The 26,312-nt window shown below is 46.3% G+C and overlaps 1 protein-coding gene across 7 annotated transcripts; it reads left to right on the top strand.

The window, feature by feature from the left end:
- The first annotated feature begins 393 nt into the window (after positions 1-393).
- Positions 394-26,000, top strand: THRAP3 (thyroid hormone receptor associated protein 3). 7 transcript variants are annotated; one of them, XM_079325473.1, is made up of 14 exons: positions 515-624; positions 5,314-5,372; positions 8,525-8,747; positions 9,030-9,129; positions 12,680-12,818; positions 15,688-16,587; positions 17,948-18,688; positions 19,239-19,411; positions 19,822-19,933; positions 20,192-20,276; positions 22,587-22,771; positions 23,332-23,524; positions 24,126-24,275; positions 24,516-26,000. In XM_079325473.1, the coding sequence occupies exons 5-14, from the start codon at positions 12,682-12,684 to the stop codon at positions 24,735-24,737; spliced, it is 2,898 nt and encodes a 965-aa protein (XP_079181599.1). In that variant the 5' UTR covers positions 515-624; positions 5,314-5,372; positions 8,525-8,747; positions 9,030-9,129; positions 12,680-12,681; the 3' UTR covers positions 24,738-26,000. The 7 variants fall into 7 exon arrangements, with proteins under 7 accessions (XP_079181601.1, XP_079181595.1, XP_079181599.1 ...); XM_079325472.1 differs by having other exon boundaries at positions 516-624; positions 9,030-9,111; positions 12,658-12,818; XM_079325475.1 differs by lacking the exon at positions 8,525-8,747 and having other exon boundaries at positions 394-624; positions 9,030-9,111; positions 12,658-12,818; positions 24,884-26,000.
- Positions 26,001-26,312: the final 312 nt, after the last annotated feature.

Raw genomic sequence — 26,312 nt, 5'->3', positions numbered from 1 at the left:
GCTCCGCTGGGCTGGGTCGGGTCGGGTTCTCTCCTGGCCCTCACATCAGTGGGGTTTGTCCCCGTTCGCCCCGGAGCTCCCCGCACTGCCGACTCCATCAGCTCCGTCCCGGCGATGGGGAGAATTCCCATCGCGGCGGCTCCACCCGCAAGCAGGGCGTGTCCCCTTCCCTGCCGGGCCCTCAGGAGCCGCACGTGGGACAAACCGGGAGCTTGGAGCCCGAACCATTAGGACTGGCCGGGAGAGACCCCGTCAAGCTCCTCCGGCGAGGGCCGCGCCGCGCCCTGGCCGCCCACAGGGCGGAGGAGCCGGGCCGGGCCCGCCTGGGTGGACGCGCCCCGTCACCGCCCCCGCCGCCATTTCCCGCCCGCGGTCCCGCTCCCCGCCGGAAGGGCTGCGCGCACTGCCGCGCCACGGACGGAGGTGGAAGTGACGGACTGGCGCCAGCAGCGCCCGCTGGGAGCTGTAGTGCGGCGAAGCGCCGGGCAGGCGCTGTCCTGCGTGGGCCGGACTACAGCTCCCGGCGGCTCCCGCGGGCGGGCAGAGCGCGCGCGCGGGCCGGAAGTGCGTGAGGTGGAGGTGGAGGGGGCGCCTGTGCGGAGGGGCCGCGGCGAAGCGGCGCCGGTGAGTGCAGCGGCACCGGGGGGTCCGCGGGGTCCCCGCCCCGCCCCGCCCGCCCTTACCGGGAGCTTTTCTTACTCCTCCCTTCTCCACGGGCCCTCCGCAGCCGCCTCACCCCGTCTCTGCCCACTCCCCTCTCCCACCCCTCCTGGGCCTCACTGCGGCGCTGCTCCCCCCCTTTCCCGCTGCCCTGGCCCCGCGTGTCCCCGGGCGAGGCTCGTTCGCGGCTCTCGGCACCGCTCCGGCCCGGCCCCAGCGGCGCCTCGTGGTGGGCCTGGGCCCGGCCAGGCCTTGGCGCCTCCTCGCGGCCCCGGGGCCGGTTGGGCCTGCCCGGCCCTTTCCCGGATCCGCTCGTGTTACGCCGTGATCTTCTCAGTCTATTCCTCAGTCCCATTCCCGGAGATCCCCCACCTCATCCCGCGTTTCTGGGCCGCGCCCCCTCGGTTCCCCCCGCGTCGGTCTGTCCCGGAGGGCCCGTGCCGGTGCTGGTGGCTCCCGCGCCCGCTCAGCGCCGCCCGTTTCCCGGTGCAGCAGGAAGGATCGGTGCTCTCTCATTGCCTGCTTTGCCTCTTGCTTAAACGTGAAATTTGGCTGAACTTTGGGCGATGTGGTGGAAGGGGTGGTGCAGTGGCTCAGACCCACATGTGAAGCCTGAGCCTTCATTTTCCTTGGACTGATAAAGGCTTTTTTTGCTAGTTCGTGTAGTTTTGGGAAATGAACGTGTTTGAGGTTTCTGCAAATGCATTTCAAAGCCTACCCAAGGTGATTGTCACTGTATTTCCTGCTGGATGCGTTTCTGGGTGTTTTTGTGGAAAAGTGACAGGGTAGGTTTGGAATAGGCAGTTCCATAGAATCACTGAATCATGGAATGGTTTGGTAGGATGGGACCATAAAGCTCATCCTGTCCCTGCCATGTGCAGGGACACCTTCCACTATCCCAGCTTGGACATTTCCAGGGATGGAGCAGCCACAGCTGCTCTGGGTAATCTCTGCTAGAGCCTCACCATTGTCACAGGGAGGAATTTCTCCCTAATCTTCGATCTGAACCCACTTTCAGTGTGAAACCATTCCCAGTGCCCTGCCTTGGCAGGAGCAGGTGAACTCGTGTGTGTGGTGTGTATTAAACAGCATCATCTCAGCACCTCTCACACTTGGGAGACTCCTTGATTCTTATGTGTACAATGATGTGCCAGGTGCTGTGGCACAAGAGCTTGAAATGAACAATTTAAAACCATCTGGAAGGTGGTCTGGGTTTTCTTGTAGAAGGTTTTGGAAGAGATGACCCTGCAGTAGCACAGAGGCTGCAGGGTCACATCAGCAAATGGACATTTTCAGGCTGCTTTTCCTGAGAGTGCAGTGAAATCATCCTGGAAAGATTCCTGAGGATTCCCTCTCACAGGGGGCAGAGGCTGTGTCATTACTGATGGGGTGTGACATTTGGGTGGGCTTTGCTGTGCCCTTGGTGGCTGCTGGGCTGGGAGAGCTGCTCCCAGGGATTGGGTGTCACAGCCTTGGCTCCACTCAATCAAAATGTGTTTCAGAGCTTTGCCTCTCAGGTTCCTTCAAAGGGAGTCAGCTGTAGGCACAGGAAAGCAGTGCTAGGACACAGCAGTGTCTTCTCCTGGAGACTTCTCTGGTGGCTGCTCTGTGTCCTGCTCTGGAACTTCACAGGTGCCCAGCATGGAGTGAGGAAATGGCTGGATTTGTGACCTCTCTTAGGAGTTGCACAATCTCACAGCCAATGAGAGGACAAAGCAAGACAGTTACTATACAAAGCTTCTGCAAATATACATTTTTGTGTCACAAGATCCTCTGGAGGGTCTAGGGCCTTGTGATTTTTGTCTAACATTTCTTTGGGTGCTGCTACATATTTTTGAATTGCATCCTTCCTTCAGCAGGATTAGGGAGGGCAAGTAAGAACTCCAATTGAGCAGTTTCCTGCAATGTCCTTAGGCAGCTGAAGGTTGGGAATGCTGCTCCAGTGGATGGGCCTTGGTGTCTGTTCCACATGAGTGTGATTGGGAAATGCTACAATCTGGTCACAGGGGTTTGCAGAGTTCTGGAGTCTGAGCCCTTCCCCTCCAGGGATCCTGCCCATGGGGTGAGGGAGGTGCAGGGCAGCTGAGGCCTTGCTGCCCCTTATCTCATTTTCACATTCTTTTTGTGCAGAGATCCAAAGAGGAAACCTTCTACTTGTCAGGTTGTTGCAAAGGGTGGTCAAGCTTTGGAAGGGAGGGGCTGCCCAGAGAGATTTGGAATCCCCATCCCTGGAAGTGTCCAGGGGATACCTGGATATGGCACTCAGTGCTCTGGGCTGGGTGATGGTGGACTTGATCTTAGAGGTCTTTTCCAGCCTGAATGAATCTGTAGCCATGAGCTGGCCCTGGGAAGGAGGTGCCTTTGCAAAGTGCTGTAAGAGGAGTGGTGCTCTGGCTGCAGTGCTTGCCCAGACTGTGTTGGCAGCAGCAGGTGGGAGCAGTGATGGATCCCTGCCCCTGCTCTTTGTCTGCAGGAGTCCTGCTGTGTCTCTGCTGAGCCATACCCTGGTAACTTCCTGCTGTTTCCATCCTTCCTAATTCCCTGCCTGTCTCTGGAAAACAGTTCTGCTGTCAGTGCATCAGCAAGGAAAAGGCTTTCTCAACTCCAGGATTTTGGACCAGCCATGTGCCCTGAGCTTGACTTCTAGTTCTTTTTCATGGAAGTAAGGATTTGTCATGTGTATTGTAAATAAAGTAGGTATTCTCCACATGGGGTTATAATAATAAATAAAATTTATCTGTCTGCTGCTTTCTCCAGCTCATTTAAGTTAGGAAGTGTGTAAAGTATTAAAAAAAGGTCATTTGGGTCAGGCCAGGCATGTGGGCTCACAGTGAGGTGTTTGAGGCTGCAGGAAGGCTGATGAACACTTTCTGACATGGGTGTTGCTATTAGAAAACAAAAATGTTTTAAGTGTTATAAAACACCAGCATATAGAGTAAGTGACAATCCATGCACATCAGCAGATTTAAATTAGGTTTACCTGCTCCCACTTTCTCTGCTGTCAAAGAAATGTTGCTTTGGGAGGCCTAGGCAGTGCTGAGCTGGACTGGATAAGCCTGAGGATGCTTTTCATTGTAAGGCCATGGTGTTCCTTAGTTGTATCCCTGAAGGAATAGAGTGCTTTTGCCAGAAGTTTAAGTATTTTTCAGCTCACTTGGCTTTGTCTTTGTGAAATGACAGTTTGTTAATTGTTTGAGCAGCCATGGAGCCCTTGAACTTTTTCTCCATTTCTGGAAAAGTTTACAGTATCCTGAGCTGTGTTTAATGGAATTATGGTAGTACAAGGAGTTCTTCGGTGAGGCAGGAATTTCAGGATATTTAGCCACATACTTAAGGCCATGGGCATTGGAAGAGAAAGGAATGGTGGTGGTTGCAGAAATGGTTCTGGCTCCCTGGGGAGCTTGTGCCAGGTGATGGTGCCAGGCTGGGGCAGTGGGGCTGTGCCAGTGCCCCTTGGGCTGCCCCTGATCCTGATCACGATGGTGCCTGTGATGGGCAGGCTGGCAACAAGACTAAACTGCTGTGGGATTCTATAGTGGGTTCCAAGATGAAGAAATTGTTAAATTTGGCCCTAGCAGCTCATCATGTCTTTGTTCCTGCTGGTGCCAGGACAAATCCATGCCTGGGAAGGAGCCGGTGCCATTTTGTTTCCAGGTGACAGGCTGGGTGTGAGGGTCTGGAGTCTCCTCCTGTGAAGGAAACATCCTTCCCCTCCTCACAGAGAAACTGTGTTAGGAGAGCCTGAACCTTGGAGAAGTGAAGAGTTCCTGCTTAATTTAGCTTTATCATGTCAGGGCTATGAATAGTGAAATCACAGGATCACATTTCGTGCCAGCTGGGAATGGTGTTTGCTCTGTTCACTCCATGGTAACCGGAAGCTGCCAGGCCATTAAAAAAAAAACAAAAGTGAATCTAATGGCAGCAGAGGTGGCACCCAGCTTCACTGGGGATTGTTTCCCACCCAAGGAGGGGTTTTCTGTCCATGCCTTTGCTGCTGTCACATGAGAACACAGCTTGTGCCTCTCTGGTGCCCAGGGGTGAGCCCTGAGCCCTGCTCAGGCTCCAGTGATCCCACAGTGAGTGTCCTGCTCCCAGTTTCACCTCCACATTCGTCACCCGGCCGTTTTTAGCCTGCCATGATTTACAGGCTGAGGTGGGTGTGCAAAGCCCTGCTGGGGCTGCAGGGTGCAGAGCTGGCTCCTGCTGCTGCCTGGGGTCACTCCTGCCTTTGGAGGAGTGAAAGCTGCAGAGGACAGCAAAGAGCCCCCAGGAGTGTCTGGGAACACTAAAGGTGATGGGGGACTGTGGGGTGTCAGGCTGGAATTCAGTCCTCCAGGTGCTGAGGCTCAGCATTAATGATGTTAATTAACCTGTGCCTTAACAGGGGGCTGGACATGTGATACCAGGTGGCATCATGTACATTGTAATTTACACCTGAAATAATGACACTGGTTGCTCCTGTGGGGCTGTGAGTGAGGTTGGTTTCCAGAGTTGAGACCTGTGTGTGCACTGTCTGATTAGATGAGGTTATTTTGGTGCCTTCTTTTACTGAGATGAATGGCTGAAATCACCTTCCTTTCCTGTGCTGCTAAAATAAGAGGATTTGCCATTGTCTGGTTTGGTTTAAATTTAATTTTCTCCTTTTTTATGTAGGTGAATCGCTTCTAAAGAAGCAGTGTTTAGAACCAGATTTGATGGGACACTTGTACAAGGTATGTGAACACAGCACAGAAAATTGTTCTAATAAGTTTATTCCATATGTATGAGATTCCTGTGGACAGGCATTTCCCTCTGTTTTGAAGTCTGGCAGAGTGTAGGGATGGCCTGGTCTGTTGCCTTTTCCTTATAATAATGCCATAATTAAAAAAAAAATAAAATATTTAAAGAACTTTAAATGTTATACCAGGTCATGGAAATCGTTTTTCTTTTTTTCCCCTGAGCTAGTGGGATTCCAGTTAAGGTAGAGATAAATGAAGTGCTGGCTTGAGAATGTGGGAGTAGTTCTGCTTTTTTCAGCTTTATAAATAAAATTCACTGGAGTTTATGTTTTCATAGGTTAAATGTGTGGAGAGTTGCAATCCCTCAGGAGATTCTGTTTTGGCTGTAACTGTTCTGTGTGTTGCAGGAGAAATTCCAGAGTCCCCAATCAAACAATTTTTTCTGTTACTTGCTATTTGTTTGGAAGCAGAACTTCCACGTTTCTAAGTGTGTGTGGAGGCTGCTGGGCTCCAGCTGGCAAACACCTGAGAGGATGGAAATGTCCTCAAGTTCATCCTCCCTATGTAAAGTTTGGAAAGAAAAAGCTGATGAAATAGATTTTTCTTTTTTTAATTTTTTTTTTTTTAAATTATGGATGCTTTCTTCTGCATTTAGCAGGAATTCTGGCTGCCCAGCTTCTGTAACAAAAACACCCAGATTTCTAATCAGCTTTTTCTTGGATTGTTTCCTTGAGCTCCCTGTCACTAAACTGTATTTCTAAAAACTTACAACTTTTTAAACTCAAGCATTTGTAAAATAGTGTCTTTCAAGTAGCCAGTTTCAGAAAAGTCACTGATTGGGGTTTGTAGCTGGTCAAATTATTTGGAAAGGGATTGTTCAGCACTACAATATGCAGAATCAATCCTTTCCAGAAGAACCTGCAAACACTCTTCCAGCCATTTCATAGAACCTTCTTCTAATTATCTGAACCCAGGACTGGAGCTCAGGATTAAACTTCTTTAGGGATTAGTTTATTGGTGTGAAAACCCAAATGTGCTTGAAGGAAAATCTTAATTTTGAAAGCACATAGACTAGAGAGAAATTGAAACTGCTGCTGACAAATCTGTGTTTCTCTTGCTGTGGCACAATAATTCTGGCTGCTTTCCCCTGAGTGTGTTTAGCACATGTTAGAGTAGAACAATCTGTTTTTTGGTCATTTTTTTCAGCAGTGTTGTCTGGGACATTTTTTGCTGAGGAGGTTGGTAGGTGTAGTTGTAGCTGTAGTTAATGTGTGTCATAAATCTTCTGAAAGCACACTGACATTGGATCTGGGAAGAGAAGTAATTCTGCTTTTTGTTCCCCCAATGAAATTTTATTAGAATTAACATTTTAATTTGCTCCTTCTGGCTGGCAGTAGGAACTGTGCAAGTGGCTCTTCCCTCTCCCTCAAAAGCTCTGCTAATATCAAGAACATACTTAAGGTTTGGTCTTGCACCAAAAATGAGCTTGAAAGAAAGAATCCAGTAGAAAGTGAGATGTTAAGAGTTGGGTTAACAAGGATGAGTTTGCTCTCTGCACTTCAGGGACATGGAGAGAGCTGCAGCTTATTTTTGCAGTGATATTTGTTGCCTCATTACACAGAGCACACTTTGTAAGGTGTTTTGTGGGATTATTTCTTTTTTTTTTTAGAATGCACTAATCTTGTTTGGGTTTTGGGGCTTGGGATTAGGAATTGTAGAGCTCACAGAAGGAGAATTAATTTTTTTTTTTTCTTCCCTGATAATGAAGGGTGTTGAGCAAATGAAGGAGCAGTTCAGCTGTTCCTCCCAGCTGAATGTCTGTGCTGGTGACACCAAATGGATGCCAAGAGGCTTGGGCAGAAATGTGCTCTCTAATGAGGTGCCACCTCATTTGCTTTGGGCCTCAGCAAAATAAACCACAACAGCTTTACTCAAATGCTGGCCAGTAAAAAGCAAATTTTTGTTTTCCTCCCACACTTCTAGAGAGCTTTCTACAAACGCTTCTATGAAATATTTAATATTTATGAGCTGAGTGTTTGCAAACACCGTGTTATAAACAGAAACCACTGTAAGGGATTTTCCCACTCTGTGCTTTGTGTCTGAGGCATGTACACAGAGCAGTATGATTTATTTCCAGATGTTTTGGGGTTTATGCTCAGGTATGAGCACCAACAGCTGCCTTGGCAGGGCTGTTCTGCAGCAGCTGGGGAAGGGCTGGAATCCCAGTGCAAGACCTGGAACAAAGGAGGGGAAGATGGAGAGAGTAACAAAGTAACACAGGCCAGTTGGAAACAGGGAACAAAGTCCTGAAAAAAAGCTTTTTGACAACCAGCAGTGTTTTTAATTTGACCCATGACTTGGCACGTGGAAATGTTCTTTACAGTGTTCTGGAATAAGAAACTGCTGGACTATGATTTCCACTGCAGCAGAGAGCATTGAGCATGTTTCCCAATTTCCTTTTGCTGTCTGGAAGAAAGGTTTGCTACTCCTGCCTGTTGTGTGTTGACTTGATTGCTTTTTCTGCAGTAGTGCTCTAAACACAAGAACAGTATTTTTCTCCAAAGGAGAATCCAGGTTTTGGTCTGGATGACACCTCTGGGTGTGGGATTGTAGCAAAACTTAGTGGTAACAATAGTGTTTGGGAAAAAGGCAAAAAAACCCCAAAGCCCAAGTGTTCTGTCACAAAGCAAGAAGTAATGGGTATGGCAAACTCTGTGAAAGACTAGAAGTCAAAGGTAAAAGATAAAAAAGATAAAAAAGATAAAAGATAAAAGTTGAGATTTCTTTTTATGGACATTTAGACAAGACAACAGTAAAAATAATTAAAAAGGTCTGTGGCATGTTGTTCTTTGTGGCTTCCCCCCAAGATTGGTAAGCAGGATTTAAAAATCACTAAACTTTGCACACCACCTTCCCTCTTGGGTAAGAACAGGACTTAATCACCAGTTCATAGAAAGGTTTCAAGGCTACTTGAAAACTGTGCTTTTTCAGTGAAGTAAGAACAAGAAACTAATAGCTTTATTTTATGGCTGAACACAGAGTAAATGACATTCTTGCTGTTAGATCAGAGGTTTAATGACATGCAGCAATTTCTGAGGTTGTGTTTACTGTTGTTTTCTCTTCTAAAACCTCCACCCCTCCAGCAGTGCATGGAAGGATTCTGAAATGTAACTGTAGACCTGTCAGAAAAGCTCCCAGTGGACTGGTGGCGCCCTTGGATGACGGCGATATTCTGATGGATGAATTGTCAGGAAATTCTGTTTCTGTTGGCTTGTGGATTCCTTTAACAATATGGGAAAATCCTTAGTCCTGAGCCCAGTAAGACCATTCAAATGGGCTGAGAGAAATGACTCCAGCACGGCTGTACAGGTGCACTGACAGCAGGTGGGATGGGGCAGGGGAGGTGGAGCCAGCAAGGAAGAAGACTTCAAATTGTGAAAGCATGAAGGTTCATTTTTAAAAGCTACATTTTGCATAAAAGTCCACATTAAAAAAAAAAAAAAAATCCTGGTCAGCTGTGGTGTGTGTGCTCTCTGAAACACTGGGGAGCTGATAAAGCTTTTGGGTGCAGCAGGAGCTTAGGGCAGCCAGTTCACCTCTGGTGGCAGCACAGCAGTGCATGTACAAAGGTGTCTTTTCTTCTCATTTCAGGTTTTCTTCCTGATTTCATAATTGACAAAGCTGAGACGGTGAAATCTGACAGAAGGGTGCAAGGTGTGGCCTGCTCAAGCAGGTAGGCACAGCAAAAAAAGTACTCATGAGAGGTAAAACTGCCTGGCTTGGGATTTGTAATAGATCTTCTTAAATCCCTTCTTTTCTGGGCATGCTGCAAGTCAGACTGATGGTAGAATTCTGCTTTCATTGATAATGCTGCTGTGCAAAAAATATGGAGCAGGTTTAGAAGAAAAAAATCAGCATTGTCTTGGAATGTTTAGGCTTGCCTTCCCAAGTAACTGCAAAATGTAAGGGTAGTGTAGAACAATTTAGTGAAAAAGTCCTGGATGTCCTGGAGGAAGTATTTCCAAACCTATTTTTGTTTTTTTTAATGCTGTATTGACTAATCTTTAGATTTATGTCCTGGTGATTTTTTTGGGAGAAGAGCACTGCTTCCCCCAGATACCACAACTGGCCAGATTGTTAAATGTCACACTGATCTAACTGTTAAATCCCATATATTGTCCTGTGCCCTCCTCCAGCTTTTGTTCTTTGCTTGAGCATTGCAGTGGTTTCAATCAGTGGCCTTAAAAGTTTTCTTTCACTATTGTGAGCATTTAAATTCCAGAGCTCTGGAAGCTCATGGAAGTGCATAGCTGTGAGGAATCTCAATGGTGACCTCTTTTCATTGCTGCAGAATGGAGCAGAGTTGTGCTTCTCTTTTGGGCTCTGTCAGGAGGTAAAACATTAACTTTCCTGCCACTGTTTCCTGACAGTCATTTGCCTTCTGGGCAAAGTCCATTGTGGTGCTTTAGTGGGAGCATTTGCTCCTCTGTTGTTCCCATCAGTGTTCTGCTGGATTGCCCTGAGGATTTGGGAATAGAGAAGGCAAAGTTTCTTCTATGCAGTGTGGTTTTATGACAGATGAACAAGCTGTCAGGTGTCTGTTTCCCAGGGGGTGATGCCTTACCAGAACTTCTAAACTCAGCACACAGATCACATCCAAAACCACACAGCAGATGTTTTTGGATGTGAGACTGCACTCCTTGGGAAGATCTGCTGGGCAGCTTAGAACTGGGCCTGCAGAAGAAACAAACCAAAAAACAAAAGTTGAAAATCCTTGGCAGTGCTTCCAGCAGGACATGCCCTCTGAATGAGTGTAGTCACACTTCCCTGCTGGGAGGGGAGACCTGGATCAGGCAGCAGCATCAGCCTTGTCCCTTCCCAGCTGCAGGAGGAGCTGGTGTTGGGGGTTCTGTAGCTCTAGGAAGGAAGTGGGAATCTGGCAGGGCAGATTGAGTCCCCACAGCACTGTGCAAATGCTTCTGCTTGCAGTCCCTGCTCAGGGGCAGACACAGCATCTCCAGGAGCTGTGTGCTCTAGGCACTGCTCTCTGGGCAGGGGAAAAGTAGGAATTGCAGGGGAGAGATGGGAGGTCAGCAAGCACTGCTGTTCTCAGAGTGCCTTTGCTTCACTTACATATCACCTCTTTATTTAAAACATATAAAATCCTGTTTATAAGAACAAATGCTTTCAGAGCAGAGTATTTTGCTGAACATATTTTATCTGAGTCAGGTATTCTTAACTCTAAATGTGTGTCACAGTAAGTTTACAACTGCAGTTAACTCAGGGGAGCTGACGTGACTCCAGTGTGCAGTTGGTTTAACCTTTTGAGTGCTGATAGAACATAGCAACTCTGTTTCTATCCTAGTGAGGGTTACTTCATATGTTAAGAATGAATCAACTTTAAAATGTTGGCAGAGATAAAGAATCCAAGACTGAGTGTTTGGCACACATTGCACACACCAGGGTGGTTTGGCTGGGAAGTGCTGTAGATCAAAGTGAGAGGCAAAAACTATTAAACAGATCAAAGTGGTATTTTTAAAATCTGTTTTGAGGTCTTCTGGGGATTTCCTGAGAGTTGGTGCCACATCTTCTGTATCTTGCAGCACTTCCTGTCACCATTTCTTTCTTCTCTTCCATGTTTTGGTTTCCAGTGCTCAGCGTTGGATTGTTGTGGGCAGCAGAGTAGGAAGTGTTGCAGGAAGTGGTTCAACAGACATATTCAGTGAATTAAAAGGAAATACATAAAAATTATTCTTTCCCTGTAAAATGACCAAGCACAAGAACAAACCTTTCTTCTCAGAGGCAGTATATTTTGATTTTCATCCCTGGGGCAACAGGGAATAAAACAACATTTATTGTTTCCTAATATAACAGGAACAGCAATTTTATTATTTTTTCTGCATGCTTTCTGATGGGGAATATATTCAAATACTTCAGTTGAATTGATATAATATCTTTAGTATAGTCAAAGGGAAGAACAGGAGCATGTAACTTTTTTTTTTTTGTTTTTAAATAAAAGCCAAATTCCCATTTCTAGAAATTCCCAGCACTGGTGATAAACCACCACCCACTCTCCCAGCAGCTACTCCTGTGCTAGGCATTGTGTTTTTCCTGGAAGTGCCCTGGCAGAAGTTGAAGCCTTTGGTAACCATATATGTAATTTTGGAGAGCCAGTGAAAGTGAAGGCATTGCAAGTCAGTCCTCTGGAATTTCCTTAAAATGGATATAACAGCAGCAGCCTCACTTGATCAGTTGTGTTTATGTACCTGAATGTCTCTATTTTTAATCAGTGGGTAAAAAAAAAAGATCAAGTTTGTACTAACACAGTTCCTTTTTCTTTCTGGCTCTTTTTCATTTAGTCATTTTAGGTGGGAAGTTTGTTTATAATTTATCAAATATGCAATTAATGCAAATTTCACTCATTGGTAAAGGAGAACAGATCAAGGGAGGGTGTAATTGAAATATTTGTGTGGTCAGACTATTCCCTGAACCATCTTCTAAGGGACTTTCTAACCTTTACCTGGATACATGCCTGAAAATAGCCCAGGTAATTCATAATAATGGCTATTTTGAGTCATTTAGTGCTACAGTGTAATCTCTTCTGTCTCTGAGTATTTGGAAGGACATCTGATTTATTTTGGCTGCAATGCAGCTCCTGGCTGGGTGCTCCACACTGGTGACTGATCACAGCAACTGCAGGAACTGCACAGGCAGAGAGGACAGGATTGAACCTGAGCAGAGCTGTGCAAATAGGGTCACATTCCTGTGTCTTGGACTATCAACTCTTCTTTTTTTGTTGCCTCTGAAAGTTTAGATAAAAGTGTACAGGGTGGGTAAGCTTTTTTAATGTCTTCCCTGTCCTTTGAAGCAGTGGCAGCTGGCTGCACAGGCAGGGATGTGGCTGCAATTACATGGAATTTTCACTTCCACGGGCCAGTTTGCCTCTGGAGGTTTCCTTTCCTCAGCCAGCAGCGTGGCTCTGCCTCTTCCCAGGTTTGCATTAACTTGGTGCTTTCAACTGTCACACTCTCACTTGTGATTACTCTGGGTTTACAGCCTTGTACTCCTTTTGCAGTTTTCCTTTTTAGACTGAAATAAGCCTTCTATTCTGAGCCCAGCACCATTCATCCGTTCCTAGCAGACACTTCAAACATTCCTATTTCCAGCCTTATCAAGCCCCACGTTCCTGGAGTCTGTCAGCCTGCCAGGTGCTGCCTGTCCTCTCCTACCAACCACATGCTTCATTTCTCAAACCCTTCTCTTTGCCTGTTTCCCTCAGGTGCACTGACAGGTGCTTGCAGAGATGTCTAAAACAAACAAATCCAAGTCTGGCTCTCGTTCGTCGCGCTCCAGGTCGGGCTCGAGGTCGCGCTCCCGCTCCTTCTCCAAGTCTCGCTCCCGTTCCCGCTCCATCTCCCGCTCCAGGAAGCGCAGGCTGAGGTGAGTGTGTGCTCCAGAGCCTTTTCCTCCCTTGCAGGTGGTTTTTCACTTAGCTGCTTTCCAGGGAAAGACTTGGATTAGATTACAGGAGAGATAATGTCCTGCGCCTCAGGTTGTTTCCTGCCAGCCTGTGCTGTTTGGGTGTTTTCGCTTAGGAGAATAAAGAAATAAATTAGGAGGGTAAGATGTGTGTCAACACAGTCAAGATCTTCCTTTGGAGATTTTGGCTTTTTAAAGGAGGCTTTAATGTAATGGATCCTAGACTTGAGGGGTGTTTGCAAATGTTGTGTGCTTTTCCCCTCTTGAGAAGTGAGTTCAAGCAAGTTTTAGTATCAATTGTAGATATTGCTGTGAAAGATGGAGACAGTTCTTGACATTCCTTTGCCCCTCCCCATGGCATGCAGGAATCATGTAACAGGGAAGATCCTCCTGGAGAGATCAAGTGGATAAAAGATAATTTTGCTGCATTAATTTGTGTAATAATTGTTCCTGTCTCCCTGAATTGCTTCTGAGGAGGCCAGTTACAGGCTTGTGTCTTCCCTGGATATCAATTTTTTCCTTTTCTCTTGGCTAAGCATTCTGCATCTGGCAAAGCCATTCCAGTTGGATGGGGTGTAATGGTGTTCTCCTGCCTTCTCACTCATGTGAGTAACACGTATTCTGAAAACCACTGGGCTGTGAACACATGCAAGTGTTACCAGTTAGAGATTTTTAAAATACAGAAGCTCTTGTGAATGTACAGTTGGAGAAAGAAGGACATGACAAAACTGAATTAGAGGCGGAGACTTGAGTCCAACCAAGCCCTTTGCAGAGGGAAACTGGAGTGCTGGAAGAGCTGTGCTCATTTGGGAATTCTCCTAACTGTGAAGGAGCTTTGGCAGTTGAGAAAAAGGCACCCTGTGCAGACATGATTGTTCCCTCTGTGCTGCTGCTGAAGCTACTTTTGCTTTATAAATAACTCCTTTTTTTAAAAGAAAGTCTGAATGGAGGGGGTCAGCCCAGCCCAGCCCCCCTGCCTGGCTGTGGGATGTGCTCCAAGGTAGGTCTGGTGGGATCTCAGCATAAAAAGCCATTGCTGTTTGCTTCAGGATGCACCACAAATTGTTTTATTCTTCTTTTTGTAGGTTTGCTGTTTCTTCTAAATTACAGTGCTGTGTTGGAGTCTGCCTAACATCTTCTGCTTTCTTTATGACTCTATTTCTTACTTCTTGTAAATGGTGGGGATTTAGCCCTGGAGCAGTGTAATGCCAGCAGTTGTGAGGACTGGCAGAGTTGGGGGAATTATCACTTTTGGTGTTTCTTTTACTGCGTAACTTTTACTGTACTTTTCTAAAAAGATTTCTGGTAAATAGTCTCTGCAACTTTTGGAGTGAAATCTTCCTGCTGCAGCCTCTCTAAAGCACTAGAACAGATTTTGGAAGTGGTGTACAACAGGTCCTTGCTGATAATTGATCACAGATGCAGCACTGTCTGAAAATTGAGCATCTGTGCTCCTCATGCCTTGGACTAGAGCTTGTTGTAACTGGTCCTTGCCTCCAGCCTCTGCTTTTCCTTCTGGTTGCTGTTGTTTGAATTAAGAAGTGTCTCAGCTAAGTTTTTTTTTTTTGTTGTTTGAAGGATTGAAAAATCTGTTAAAATGGTCATTAAGCTGTTCATTAGGGATGATTGGAGTATGACTAAGAGTTTCCTGCTAAACTGTGACCTTGTTTGGTAGGAGGAAGAAATTAAAACAGAACTAAAGTTCATCTCTGACTGCACATATATGCTGTGTAGGAATTCCAAAAGCATGTTGTTCTCCTTTGGTTCTGGGGGTGTGAGAGGTGAGAAGCAGCAGCAAGATCTGTGTGAGGAAGTTCATGTCCATTGGAGTACAGCCAACATGTGTGTCAGAGCCAGAGCCTGGAATGTGAGCAAGGGCTGTGCAAAGTGTTCCAATGGATGTTATTTACTAAAATTCCATTTGGAAAAATCTCTTTTCTGTTTCAACTTCCTAGTTTGGCCAGTCCTTCCTGTAGCTCTGGCATCTGAGCTATGGTGGGACCTTTAAACAGTTACACAACAGCAGCAATTTAATGGGAGAGACTGTTGGGACAATCAGCCTCTGGAATCTGTGTTTTTCCAGGGTTTGTGCATTCCTGGATTTGGGTTTTGTGGATGCAGGCGGGGGCATCCACAGCGGCACCTGGCGGTGGAGTCTGAGCACTGCCCCTGCTCCTTGGGATTGTGCCATGGGATTGTGCCATGGGATTGTGCCACGGGTCACCTTTGGCACCTTAAACCCACAGGACAGTGTGCCCTTCACCCCACTGCTGCCCTGCTGCTCTTGGGATGTAGCCATGGATTGAACTTGCCTGACAAAGAAGTGAGGTTTTCATCTGGATGATCAGAATTTTAAAGTGTATCTCAAGTTGGGACCATAGAGGGAGATTGGTTCCAGTATTCCAATAACAGTAGTTATTTGCATAAAAAATGCTTCTTTGTGAGTGAGGTAAAACCCTGACCTTGAGCTGTTAAGGGCTGGATGCTTGAGATCTGTCACTTTTTCTGAAGCTGGTTAGCAGCCATTTTCATCCCAGCAAAACAGAGAGCAATGTGTGCTTATCATGATCTCTGCAATTATCCTCAAATATTTGACAGTATCACAGGTAAAAGTTATTTCCACTTCTATTTGTTCACAGCAAAGTGTAATACCTCAATCAGATGAGGGTAAACCAAAGGAATTTCTTTTAAAAGCTTAGAAACGAGTTTTTCAAAGTATTTTTAAAACAAGTCGTAAAATAAAAAATCGTGGTAGAAAAAATAAACTCTAAAAATAAATTGCAAAAAGAAACTATAACATAAAATATCTGTGCAATTCTTTTTTTATCAGTTCTAGGTCTCGTTCAAGATCCTATTCTCCATCTCACAACAGAGAAAGGAACCATCCGCGGGTCTATCAGAACCGAGATTTCCGAGGCCATAACAGAGGATACCGGAGGCCGTATTATTTCCGTGGCCGAAACCGAGGCTTTTATCCCTGGGGCCAGTACAACCGAGGGGGGTATGGCAATTACAGATCCAACTGGCAAAACTACCGCCAGGCCTACAGCCCTCGCAGGGGCCGCTCGCGCTCCCGCTCGCCCAAGAGAAGATCTCCTTCCCCACGCTCCAGGAGTCATTCCAGGAATTCGGATAAATCATCTTCCGACCGCTCTAGGAGATCTTCCTCTTCCCGCTCCTCCTCCAATCATAGTCGGGTGGAGTCTTCCAAGCGGAAATCCGGAAAGGAGAAGAAATCATCCTCCAAGGATGCCCGGGCGTCCCAGGCAGCGGGGGATAACCAAGGAGACGAGTCCAAGGAGCAGCAGTTTGCAGGAGCGGGGGCTCAAGATGCCAAGGCGTCCGAGGGATCAAAGCCCTGGCAGGATGTGAGCGGCTATGGCACGGGCTCGGCGTCCCGAGGGTCGGAGCTGAGCCCCCGGGAGCGCAGCCCTGCCCTCAAGAGCCCGCTGCAGTCGGTGGTGGTGCGGCGGCGCTCGCCCCGGCCCAGCCCCGTGCAGAAACCCAGCCCGCCGCGCTCCAGCCCGTCCCCCATGGGCTCTGCTGCCCAGGGCGGCTCCAGCTCCTTCCAGGGGGGCTCCCACCAGAGCCCCTTCGAGCACGGCTCGGCAGGAATGAGCCCCAGCAGAAAGAGCCCGGTGTGCAAAAGCCCCACGCCCGTCACTTCGCTGTACGGTGCCGCTCCGAAGGAGGAGGGCACAGCTCCCGGGGCAGGAGCCTTCTCCAAGAGGCAAGTGATGGGTTTTGTACTGCTGGGTTATTTATTGGGTTGCTTTTGAGGAGGGGAGGTGCACGTGTGAGCTCCCTGTGAGCAGGGAGCAGCTGGGAAGCTGTTCCAGCACCCTGCCAGCTCTGGGACTGCTCCTTTCTGAATTATGGAAAAAACACAGCCCAGAGTTGTAGGAAGTTGGAATTGGTTTTCCAAGTTGCATAGTTCTAAAGATTGTATATATTCCCTGCAAAAATGTTCATAGTCCATGAACACTTGAAGTGAAGATTGCCCAAAGAGGTTTCTTGGCAGCTGGAAGCTCACATTTTCCAGCTGCATACGTGTTGGTTATAGACATTTTTAGTGTTGCCTTCTGGAATTGTTAGGAACTGTAAATTAGAAGAAATTAATTAAATCCTACTGCATATCCTGCTGCAAGCAGCCCAAGGCAGGTGCAGCTGCAGTGTTGGTTGCCTGTGTGTGGGGATAGGATAGAAACTAAAGACCAAATACATCTCTAAAATGAAGACAGCATTCCATGCAGAAGGCATCTGCTTCCATCAGTCTCTTGCAGATTGTGCCCAAAGGTGACACTTTGTTTTAAAAGACAAAGCACATTCACAAAGTGCTTTCAAATCTTTATTGTTTTTAAGGGTGATCTGACTCTATATTAAGGATGTCTGAAATTTAAAAAGAGAAAAAAACCACCCTGTGTTTCTTTGTTTGGGCTTTCCAAAGCACTGAGCTGGTGTCTGTGGGCTTTCCTGCTGCCCTACAGAGCCAGGGTTTTAATTTGTGAATGCTTCAAAACTGTTCAGATGCTATAAACCAGCTGAATTGTTCTCACCAGAAGTGTTTTATCTCTCCCTGCAGCGTATTCTCCTTTGTTAACCTGTTTGCTTTTATTTGTGTTTGCAGTCTGTCATGAAATATTTAGCTTACCTATGAAACTTGCATCCCAAATTTGAAGTAGCTTTTGAGGCTTTTATTTCCAGTGTGTTGTTTAAAGCAGAACAGCCCAATTTGAAAGGTTTGATGTGTTGTTCTCCTGAACCAGGTTTGTAAGTAAATAAATGGAGTGGGTAAGATGTTCCTCTTTTCCTTCCAATGCATCTGTGGGTCAGCTGGGTTTGATTTGTCCTTGAGCCTCATTCCATCAGTTCTGCATATCCATCTCCTTGTGCATTTGCTGAATTTAGTGAGAACAAAAGTATGAATTCAGGATGAGTAATCTGCTTGACATTTTAATTATTTTAGGGCCTAGAGGCAGTTTTCAGTACATGCATAGCTTGGTGTTCTCTGAAGTTTGACTCTTTGAACTGAAGAGTTGACCTTGTTGAGCTCTAATAAGAAACCTCCTTTAATGTCTATTTATGATCAGGTATCTGGAAGAGCAGAAGACTGAGAATGGGAAAGACAAAGACCAGAAAGTAACAAATACTGAGAAAGAAAAAAGTAAAGAAAAAGGGAATTTCTCTGAGTTGGGATCAACAGATGGAAAGGCAAAATCCGATTCATACGGATCGAAAACTGACTCGGAGAAGGGATATCGTGGCAGCCAGTCACCCAAACGCTACAAGTTCAGGGATGACTTTGACAAGCTCAAGGTCCCAGAGTTCCACAAGGAAGGTCATTATGGGAAAGATGAAACAGATGAGCAGGACAAGAAAGACAAGGCAAAGAGCCGGAAAGATTCGGAATTCGATGATGAGCCCAAATTTATGTCTAAAGTCGTAGCGACTTCGAGTAAAAGTCAAGAAGAGGATAGGTCAGGAAAATGGGAGGGTGTGGTGTTCCTACCACCTGGAAAAGAGAAGCAAAGGAAATCTGATGAAATGGAGGAGGAAAGCTATTCTGAAAGATCCAAAAAAGAAGAGAGATCAGGATCAAAGAGAGCTGAATCTGGTCACAGGGGTTTTGTACCTGAAAAGAATTTTAGAGTGACCACTTACAAGTCAAGCCAGGAAAAAAGTTCTTCCCCTCCACCAAGGAAGGCTTCTGAGGTGAAGGAGAAGCAAGGCACCAAAGTAGAGGGGCTAACTTCTGGCAAATCCTCCTTTTCCATTACACGTGAGGCCCAGGTCAATATTCGAATGGATTCCTTCGATGAGGATCTTGCACGGTAAGGATCTCTCAGCTTTTGTGCACTCTCAGTAGGGATGTTTTTTCCTGTTTTTCTTCCTGATATCCCCTTGTGTTTGCCAAGTGTGAGGAAGGCTAAGCAATATTGCATCACAGTTTGTGGTTTTGGAAGCTTGAGATTAATTTTTTCCTAACCTTTGCTATGACTGGATGTAAGATTAGTTTAGGATGCACCAGGCTCTGGGAATAGTCCCAGATGGACTCAGGTACTCAGTGGCTTCTGGCTGAGGGAAGCTGAGTTGTGCAGGGGAACTACTGTGCTGCTTAAATCCATTTGATTCTCTGCCAAGTGCTTTACTACTCTTACTCTCCATGCAGCATTAGAATAGTGACCTGAATTATAACAGTAACCTGGAGCAGTGTGTTTAGGGATATTTAAAGGAGCTCCTCGCTCTTACTTTTTAATGTCATGGGTGCCTCTCTAAGAACAATATAAACCATCAGTGAGCTCCCATCTCCTGCAGAATTAAACACCTTAAATTGCTCCCCTTCACCCCATTCTTGTGTTTCATGGGCTTTTCTTTTTACAGTCCCAGTGGCATATTGGCTCAGGAGCGCAAGCTGTGCCGGGATCTGGTGCACAGCAACAAGAAGGAGCAGGAATTCCGCTCCATTTTCCATCACATCCAGTCTGCCCAGTCCCAGAGAAGCCCTTCTGAGCTGTTTGCTCAGCACATAGTGACTATAGTCCATCATGTAAGAGGTGAGTCAGGAGTCCATGTGTCCTCAGGGAAGGTTCACTCCTCCTTTGCCCAAAATGCATTCAAAATGCCAGGAGTTGTTTTCCAGCAGATATTCCAGAGATGACAGCAGCAGCATGATCATGATCATCTTTATTAACATAAATACTCTTCTGTACAGGCAGAAGGTGTTCTTGTTTTTACCTGAGAAATATTCAGAGTCTGGGACTTGGAATTTTGTGTTTTGATAAATTGGTGACTCACTCGAAGAAATTGTGTTCATTTCACTGGAACAACAAAAATTAAAACTGTAGTTTGTCAGCAGCATTAGAGCTCATCCCCACAGTGCTCTAAGGCTGTGGGATGGGTGGGCTTTGTATTCTTACAAAACTGGCACTAATATTTTGGTCTTGTTTGTTCAAATCCCTGACAGAGCATCACTTTGGGTCTTCAGCAATGACACTGAATGAACGCTTTACCAAATATCTAAAGAAAGGAATGGAACAAGATGCAGCTAAAAACAAAAAGAGCCCTGAAATCCACAGGTGGGTGCCATTTGACACTGTCTTGACATTGCACAAGTAATCCAGATTTCATTTCTTAAATTCTGGAGTCATGCCAGAATAATTCAAGTATATAACTAGATTCAGCCAAAAAAAAAAAAGGAAAAGTATGGGGAATTTTAAATACCTTTGGAAATAGTGGTCTGCTTTAAGGGACATTTGATCTAAAATCTTCATGTTCTTCTTATGAGCAAGGTTATATCTGTGTATTTTTTTTTTTTTTTTTTTTTTTTACTTTAGGAGGATAGATATATCTCCCAGTACTTTTAGAAAACATGGATTCTCTCAAGAGGAATCGAAAAGTTCCAGAGATCCTGGCTTCAAGGTGAACTGTTACTCTGATTAGTTTAATTCAACAAAATGAGTGCATTGGGCATGAACTTAACAGTGATGTTTTTGTTTAAATTACTCTCTACTTAAGTTTGTGTTTTTCTTTTAAGGATGGGCATAATTCTAAAAATGAACTACAAAGGGTTAATTTTTATTAAAAATGTATCAACAACCTTTGTGAAGTGGTTAGACTATGGTAAATGACCCCAAAGTCAATTGAGGTGAGCTTGAGAAAAAAGAGAGGATTTTTGGAACAAGTGCCCATGATGAGAGAAGAGACTTTTTGTGATATTTTTCTGCTTGTAAGTATGATTAACTCCATTGTTACGTGCAATTTTGCCAACCATGTTTTCAAAGACATGCATGTCAAAAAGAGGAAAGTAAAACTAAATGCTGAGCTAAAGCAGATACACTATTAAGCAGATGATAAATTTTGTTCTAACAACTGACTGTACCATTTCTGTTGATTGCTGTTACTTTAACATTCAGCACTTGTCTTAAATCCAGAGCATTTGGGATTGAGTGTTTTAGCTTTGCTGAGTAGATGAATGTTAAGCCATTGCACTCACTGTAAACAATCATAAAAAAAAAAAAAAAAGGCTTAACATAAAGTGTTTGAGATTTTAACCTTTGTTTATTCACCTTCATACATATTTACATTGAAGAGATTTTAACCAGTCCTGCTGAAAACCTTACTTGTTTCATATTTGTTTTCGATTTTTTCCAAACACACTTGTGGCTTGACATGGACGATGGTGAGATGGATTTGATGGGCCTGAACTCTGAGCATCAGCTTGGCAGAGTGTGTTATAAACGTGGTTTCCAAACAGCTCGCCAGCCTTCCGTGAAACAGACGTGCCCTCCCAAACCCAAATAGGTGTTTGCTGTGCCACATAAGGGAGCTGCTGCCGATTTTGTCACTTATCTGTCATCCATCGTGTTGGGAGCAGTTTTATTCTCAGAGTAGAAATTAAAGCTCTTTGCCTGGGGAAAGTAGAAGAGCAAAATACCAAAACAAAATGCCTGCTCTCACTCCTGCGTTATTTGACATATTTATTTAAACAAAAAAGTGGTTAGAAACTCATGTAAGTAAAAAATTTAACAGCTAGAGAATTACTAATCCTTTTGTATTTAATTGAAGACGATTAATTTGATGTATGTTGCATAGCAAGTTGTACAGTTCTCCCAGGATGAGTGTTGTGTAAATGCAGTAGTAATGGCTGAGGCTGGGTGTTGGTACCAACATGGTGTAAGGCTTCCTGCAGCCCTCCTGCTGCCCAGTTACCTGTTTGTCAAACCACAGCCACTGTCACTTTGGGCAGGCAGTAGAATCTCACCCAGGTGCCACAGGACTCAAAGGAGGTGCAGGGAAAACAGCTGCTCCTTTCCCAGAGAAACTCCTAATCCCTTCTTGAAGTACCAGTTTAAATACTGCTCAAAACAAGCATTACCAGGTGTCTTTTATGCTTGCTTTTAATTAGCAATGTAAATTTAGTTTTCATTTTTCATGCAGCTGGTGGGTTTTTGTTCTGTGAGACACCAGCTTGCTTTAGCAGACTTGGCAGGATGTGGGAGACACACAGAGTGTGTCTGTCTGTGGGGCTTTGTGGCACCTGTCACACAGTGCCCTCCAGCCCAGGGGAAGGAGCTGTACTGGCATCTTCACTGAGTAAATCTTCCTGACAGATGTAGTAACTCCTCCCTATCCAGATGTTGACCTTCTCTCAGACCCCTTGGATGGTGCCTTTCACTGGCCTCCTCCTGCCCCTTGCATCACTAATCTTGGGTAGCTCCAAGCAGCAAAGAGCTTTTGCTTCTCCCAGAGTGTCACTTCTAGACCTGGGGATTAAAATCCCTCTGGCCCCTGCCCAGGTGAGACTGTCAGCAGGACCTCAGGTGCACCCATGGGCCATCAGAGAGCTCTGCCACACTGTGATCTTGTGATCCATAATCAGCTGTATGGGATTCCCAAGCTGTTCACATCCTTGCTGGCTGTGGTGTGCAATAAGTGTCAGCTTCCATGTCTCCCTCCCCTCTACCAGACTGTTTGTTTTAATGCTGTTTAAAGAGGAGATTAAAAATTTAAAAAGCAGTGATTTTAAGTGTAGGAAAATTGAATTCTGTCAAAGGCAGTCTTACTTTAATAGTGCTTTATTTGACATCTTAAAGTGGAATATTCATTAGTGCTCAGTTAAACTCCAGTTCTCCAGAAGTCTGTGCAGTCAGTAGCAAAGTAAATGGTGCTGAGCTGGGGCACTGCAGACCTTGTGTTCAACTCTGCCCTCCCTCTCCTCTGCATTTGTAGGCTGAAGGGAAATATAAGGACGACCCTGTTGATCTGCGCCTTGATATTGAACGCCGTAAAAAACATAAGGAAAGAGATCTTAAACGCGATAAATCCAGGGAGTCGGTGGACTCGAGAGATTCAAGTCACTCAAGGGAAAGATCAACTGAGAAAACGGAGAAAAGTCACAAAGGCTCAAAGAAAAAGTATGTAAGAAACCCAGTAGCCATTTCCTTGTGCCTCTCGTGTCTCTGCTGCTCAGGTTGGAGAGGACACCGTGTACAGCAGTTGTGCACACAGTTGTGACATAACTCCTCCAGTGGCCTGAGCTACCCCTCTGCGTGTGGGCTATCATTGTATCTCTCAGAAACACTAAATAATTGTAAAAGGTAGATGGGAAAGCTCCATGTGTCAGGATGGGTGAGTCACTTTTCCTTCTTGTTACTGTTGTGTCAGAGAGAAACAGCCATGTTAAAATGACGTGGCTTTGATGTTCATTTAATCCTTTTCTATTAGCTCAATTTTTGAATTGACTAAAACTCCATGGATGCATGCTAAGATGAGAGTAGATGGTGGAGCAGCAAGTTCCTTCTGGAGAGATCTTTAAAGCCAGAGCTCTTACTATGGCTTTTCCTCTTGGAGTAGGAAAAGGAGAGCATGGCATTGATAAGAAAGTGATAAAGAAGTGGTTTTGTATCAGGTGGGTCACAGCTGAGTTCCTAATGCTGTTGTGTCCCATTCCCCCCCGTTCCCATCACTGGAACAGGAAACACCGACGGGTGCGTGAGAGATCCAGGTCCAGTTCTTCGTCCTCGTGGTCCTCTCATTCAGTCAAAGCAGAGGAGTATCCCGAGGAGACTGAGGAGAGGGAGGAGAGCTCCACAGGCTTTGACAAGTCCAGGCTTGGGACTAAGGAATTCACTGGTCCAAATGAGAGAGGAAGAGCGAGAGGAACCTTTGTAAGTGTTCTCCACCCCTGCCCCAATATTCTCAACCTCTGCCCTGAGGGTTGATTCTCACAGTGGGCAGGAAGTGGCTGTTGTGTGTTGCTCCTTCAGTTAAAGCTGGCCTGGAGGAGAAGCCCCCAGGGTGATGAGCCCTAGTGGAATCTCCCCAGGTGTGGGGCATAAACCAGGCTGCTGGGGGTGTGCTGGGGCAGCACGCTCCAGTTGGGAGGAGCAGAACAGAGCCTGGAAGCTGCTGCGTGTTAGTGATGCTGAGCATCCCAATGCTTCCATTAGGGTTTGGCCACAGTCGTGTTTGCAGTCCATGTGCAGAGGGGTCTCACCTGCTTGGGGTTGCCCTTGAAATGCCTCTACATGGTCTTCATCAGCTTTACAGGAACTGTGATGTGCTGTGTGATCAGATGAACTGAAAACCCAAAACCACGAGTGCAGGGGGTGGCGTGGCCACACTAAAGCTGTGCTCTTGCTTTAGCGATAGGTTTTAAAGGTGTTTTGGATGGTCAGAGAAGGGATGTTGGGTATCTTGGGACCCCTGGGGTGGGAGGATACTGCCTCTGCAGCCGTTCTATTTTTCTCCTGTGTGTTGCTATTGCAGCAGTTCCGAGGTCGAGGGAGAGGATGGGGCAGAGGCAACTTTTCAGGCAACAACAACAGCAACAGCGGCGGCAACAACGACTTCCAGAAGCGCAGCAGAGAGGAGGAGTGGGACCCCGAGTACACACCCAAGAGCAAGAAATACTACTTGGTACGTACCTGGGTGCTGAGACACCCGTGTGCTCCAGGTGTGTCCGGTCTCAGGTGCTTGAGAGGTGAAAGCACTCGGTGTCACTGACACACCAGGTAAGGCTTCGGGCGGCGCCTCACGGGAAGCCGCCGGCTCGTGCCTAAGGAGAGCTTGTTCCCGCTCCCTGTAGCGTGGTTGCCATGAGTGGATGCCCAGGGCCGTGCCACCTGTCTCACCTGCTCTCCTTGGCTTCCCGTGCAGCACGACGACCGCGAGGGCGAGGGCACGGACAAGTGGGTGAACAGGGGCCGCGGCCGTGGCGCCTTCCCCCGGGGAAGAGGCCGCTTCATGTTCCGCAAGTCCAGCACCAGCCCCAAGTGGGCTCATGACAAGTTCAGTGGGGAAGAGGGAGAAATCGAAGACGACGAAAGCGGGACGGAAAACCGGGAGGAAAAGGACGCGCTGCAGACGACGGCCGAGTAGCCGCGGGGTCGGCGCGGTGCTGGGAGCCCCGGCAGGAGGGGAGGGGTCAGGCTGGTGCTGGGGTGTCAGGGTGATCCCCACGTGCTGAGCAGAGCCCTGGAGAGCAGCTCGGAAACCATCCCGACGTTATTTAACTGCATTTCCAGAGTTCAGCCTCCCCAAGCACGGACTGGGACTGATCCATCATTTACGCTCGGATCCGCTCCTGGAGTTTCTCTTCCCAAAGACTTCCCTTCTGGACTGGATACGGTCAAGCACTGGGTGAGACCCCAGATTTTCCCTTCTCTGTGACCTTATGGATGGTCGGTTATTTTTTGGTAACAGGCTTTGAGGACGATGTGGTTTTAGTTTGTGCCCACCCGACCCCACGTGTCCTGACATTTTGTTTCTCTTTTATAATTTGACCCAGTGACAGTCGGGGTTCACTCGCCTGCTCAAATTTTCCTCCCCTATTGTGTATTCAATTTTCTAAATTCTGCTTATTTTAGGCCTTTACATATGTAGTAGCATCAATTCAGAGATAATTTTGGAAACTATTTTTGGTTCTTATAAATAAGAAAACAATGAAGCATGTGAGTAAACATCTAAATGTTCACTTGTTGGGACCAAACTGCTATAATTTTTTTTTTTTAACTTTTTTTTTTATGTAACAGTTGAGTTTAGGGCCTTTTAAAAATGATTGTTTTCCTTTTATGTTTGAAGTTAACAAAATTAGCATGGTTTAAAAGAGAAAAAAAAAAAATACACCCTACTTCTGGCCACTCTTTGTGTTCACTATTAGGCCTGGTGTGTGCTGGACCCCAAACTGCTTGTAGCATTTGTGTCTCCTCCCTGCAGCTGGTTGTGACCCGAGTGCCCTTTCCAAGGTGACACAGTTTTCTAAGGAACTTCCGAATTCTTCTTGGGGAAAAATATAAATGGAGATGAGAATTTTTCAATATTTTTTATTAATCTTTTTATAAAACCAAAAGGCAGATTCCTCCTGAGCTGGTTGAGGACGGCCCTTAGGATGCATTTCTTTTTATCTTCTACTTTAAAGATATTCTGGAGTAGTTTGTGGAGAGTTCCCGGCCAGGTCGTGAGCCTGGGCAGGGAGGCACAGCCATGTCTGTGCTCCCCCTGTCCCTCTCCCCAGGATTGCTGTGCTGTTCCCCACACACCAGCTAGAGTTTGGTTTGTTTTGACTTGAACAGTTCCTGTTTAGCAAAGCCCCGAAGTTTGTTTATGCAAATAAAATACAATAAAATTAAGTCGTAGGTGTAACTCTGCTTGGTTTGTGTCCTGAGTTTGCAGGGGGGAGAGCCTGAAAGGACCAAGTGCCTGGAGCAACAGGGGAGCAGCTCCCTGTTGGGATTTATGCATTTAATAGATCATTTAGCCACTGTTTTGGCAGTAATTGCCTGGGGACAGTGGTGACACAGCCACAGGCCTTTTCCCCACCCTCTACCAGCAGGGATTGTGTCATCTGTGCACAGGACCAGCTCCATCCTTCCCTCACCTGAGCTCCTCCCGGGAGGTGACACGGGCCCATCCTGCTCTGCCCCTGCTGGCTGTGCAGCCTGTGCAGGAGTTCAG

The sequence above is a fragment of the Erithacus rubecula genome (genome assembly GCF_903797595.1).
Source record: "Erithacus rubecula genome assembly, chromosome: 23".
NCBI lineage: Eukaryota > Metazoa > Chordata > Aves > Passeriformes > Muscicapidae > Erithacus > Erithacus rubecula.
The sequence above is the reverse complement of the archived record's forward strand: the minus strand, read 5'-3'. Positions and strand labels throughout refer to the sequence as shown.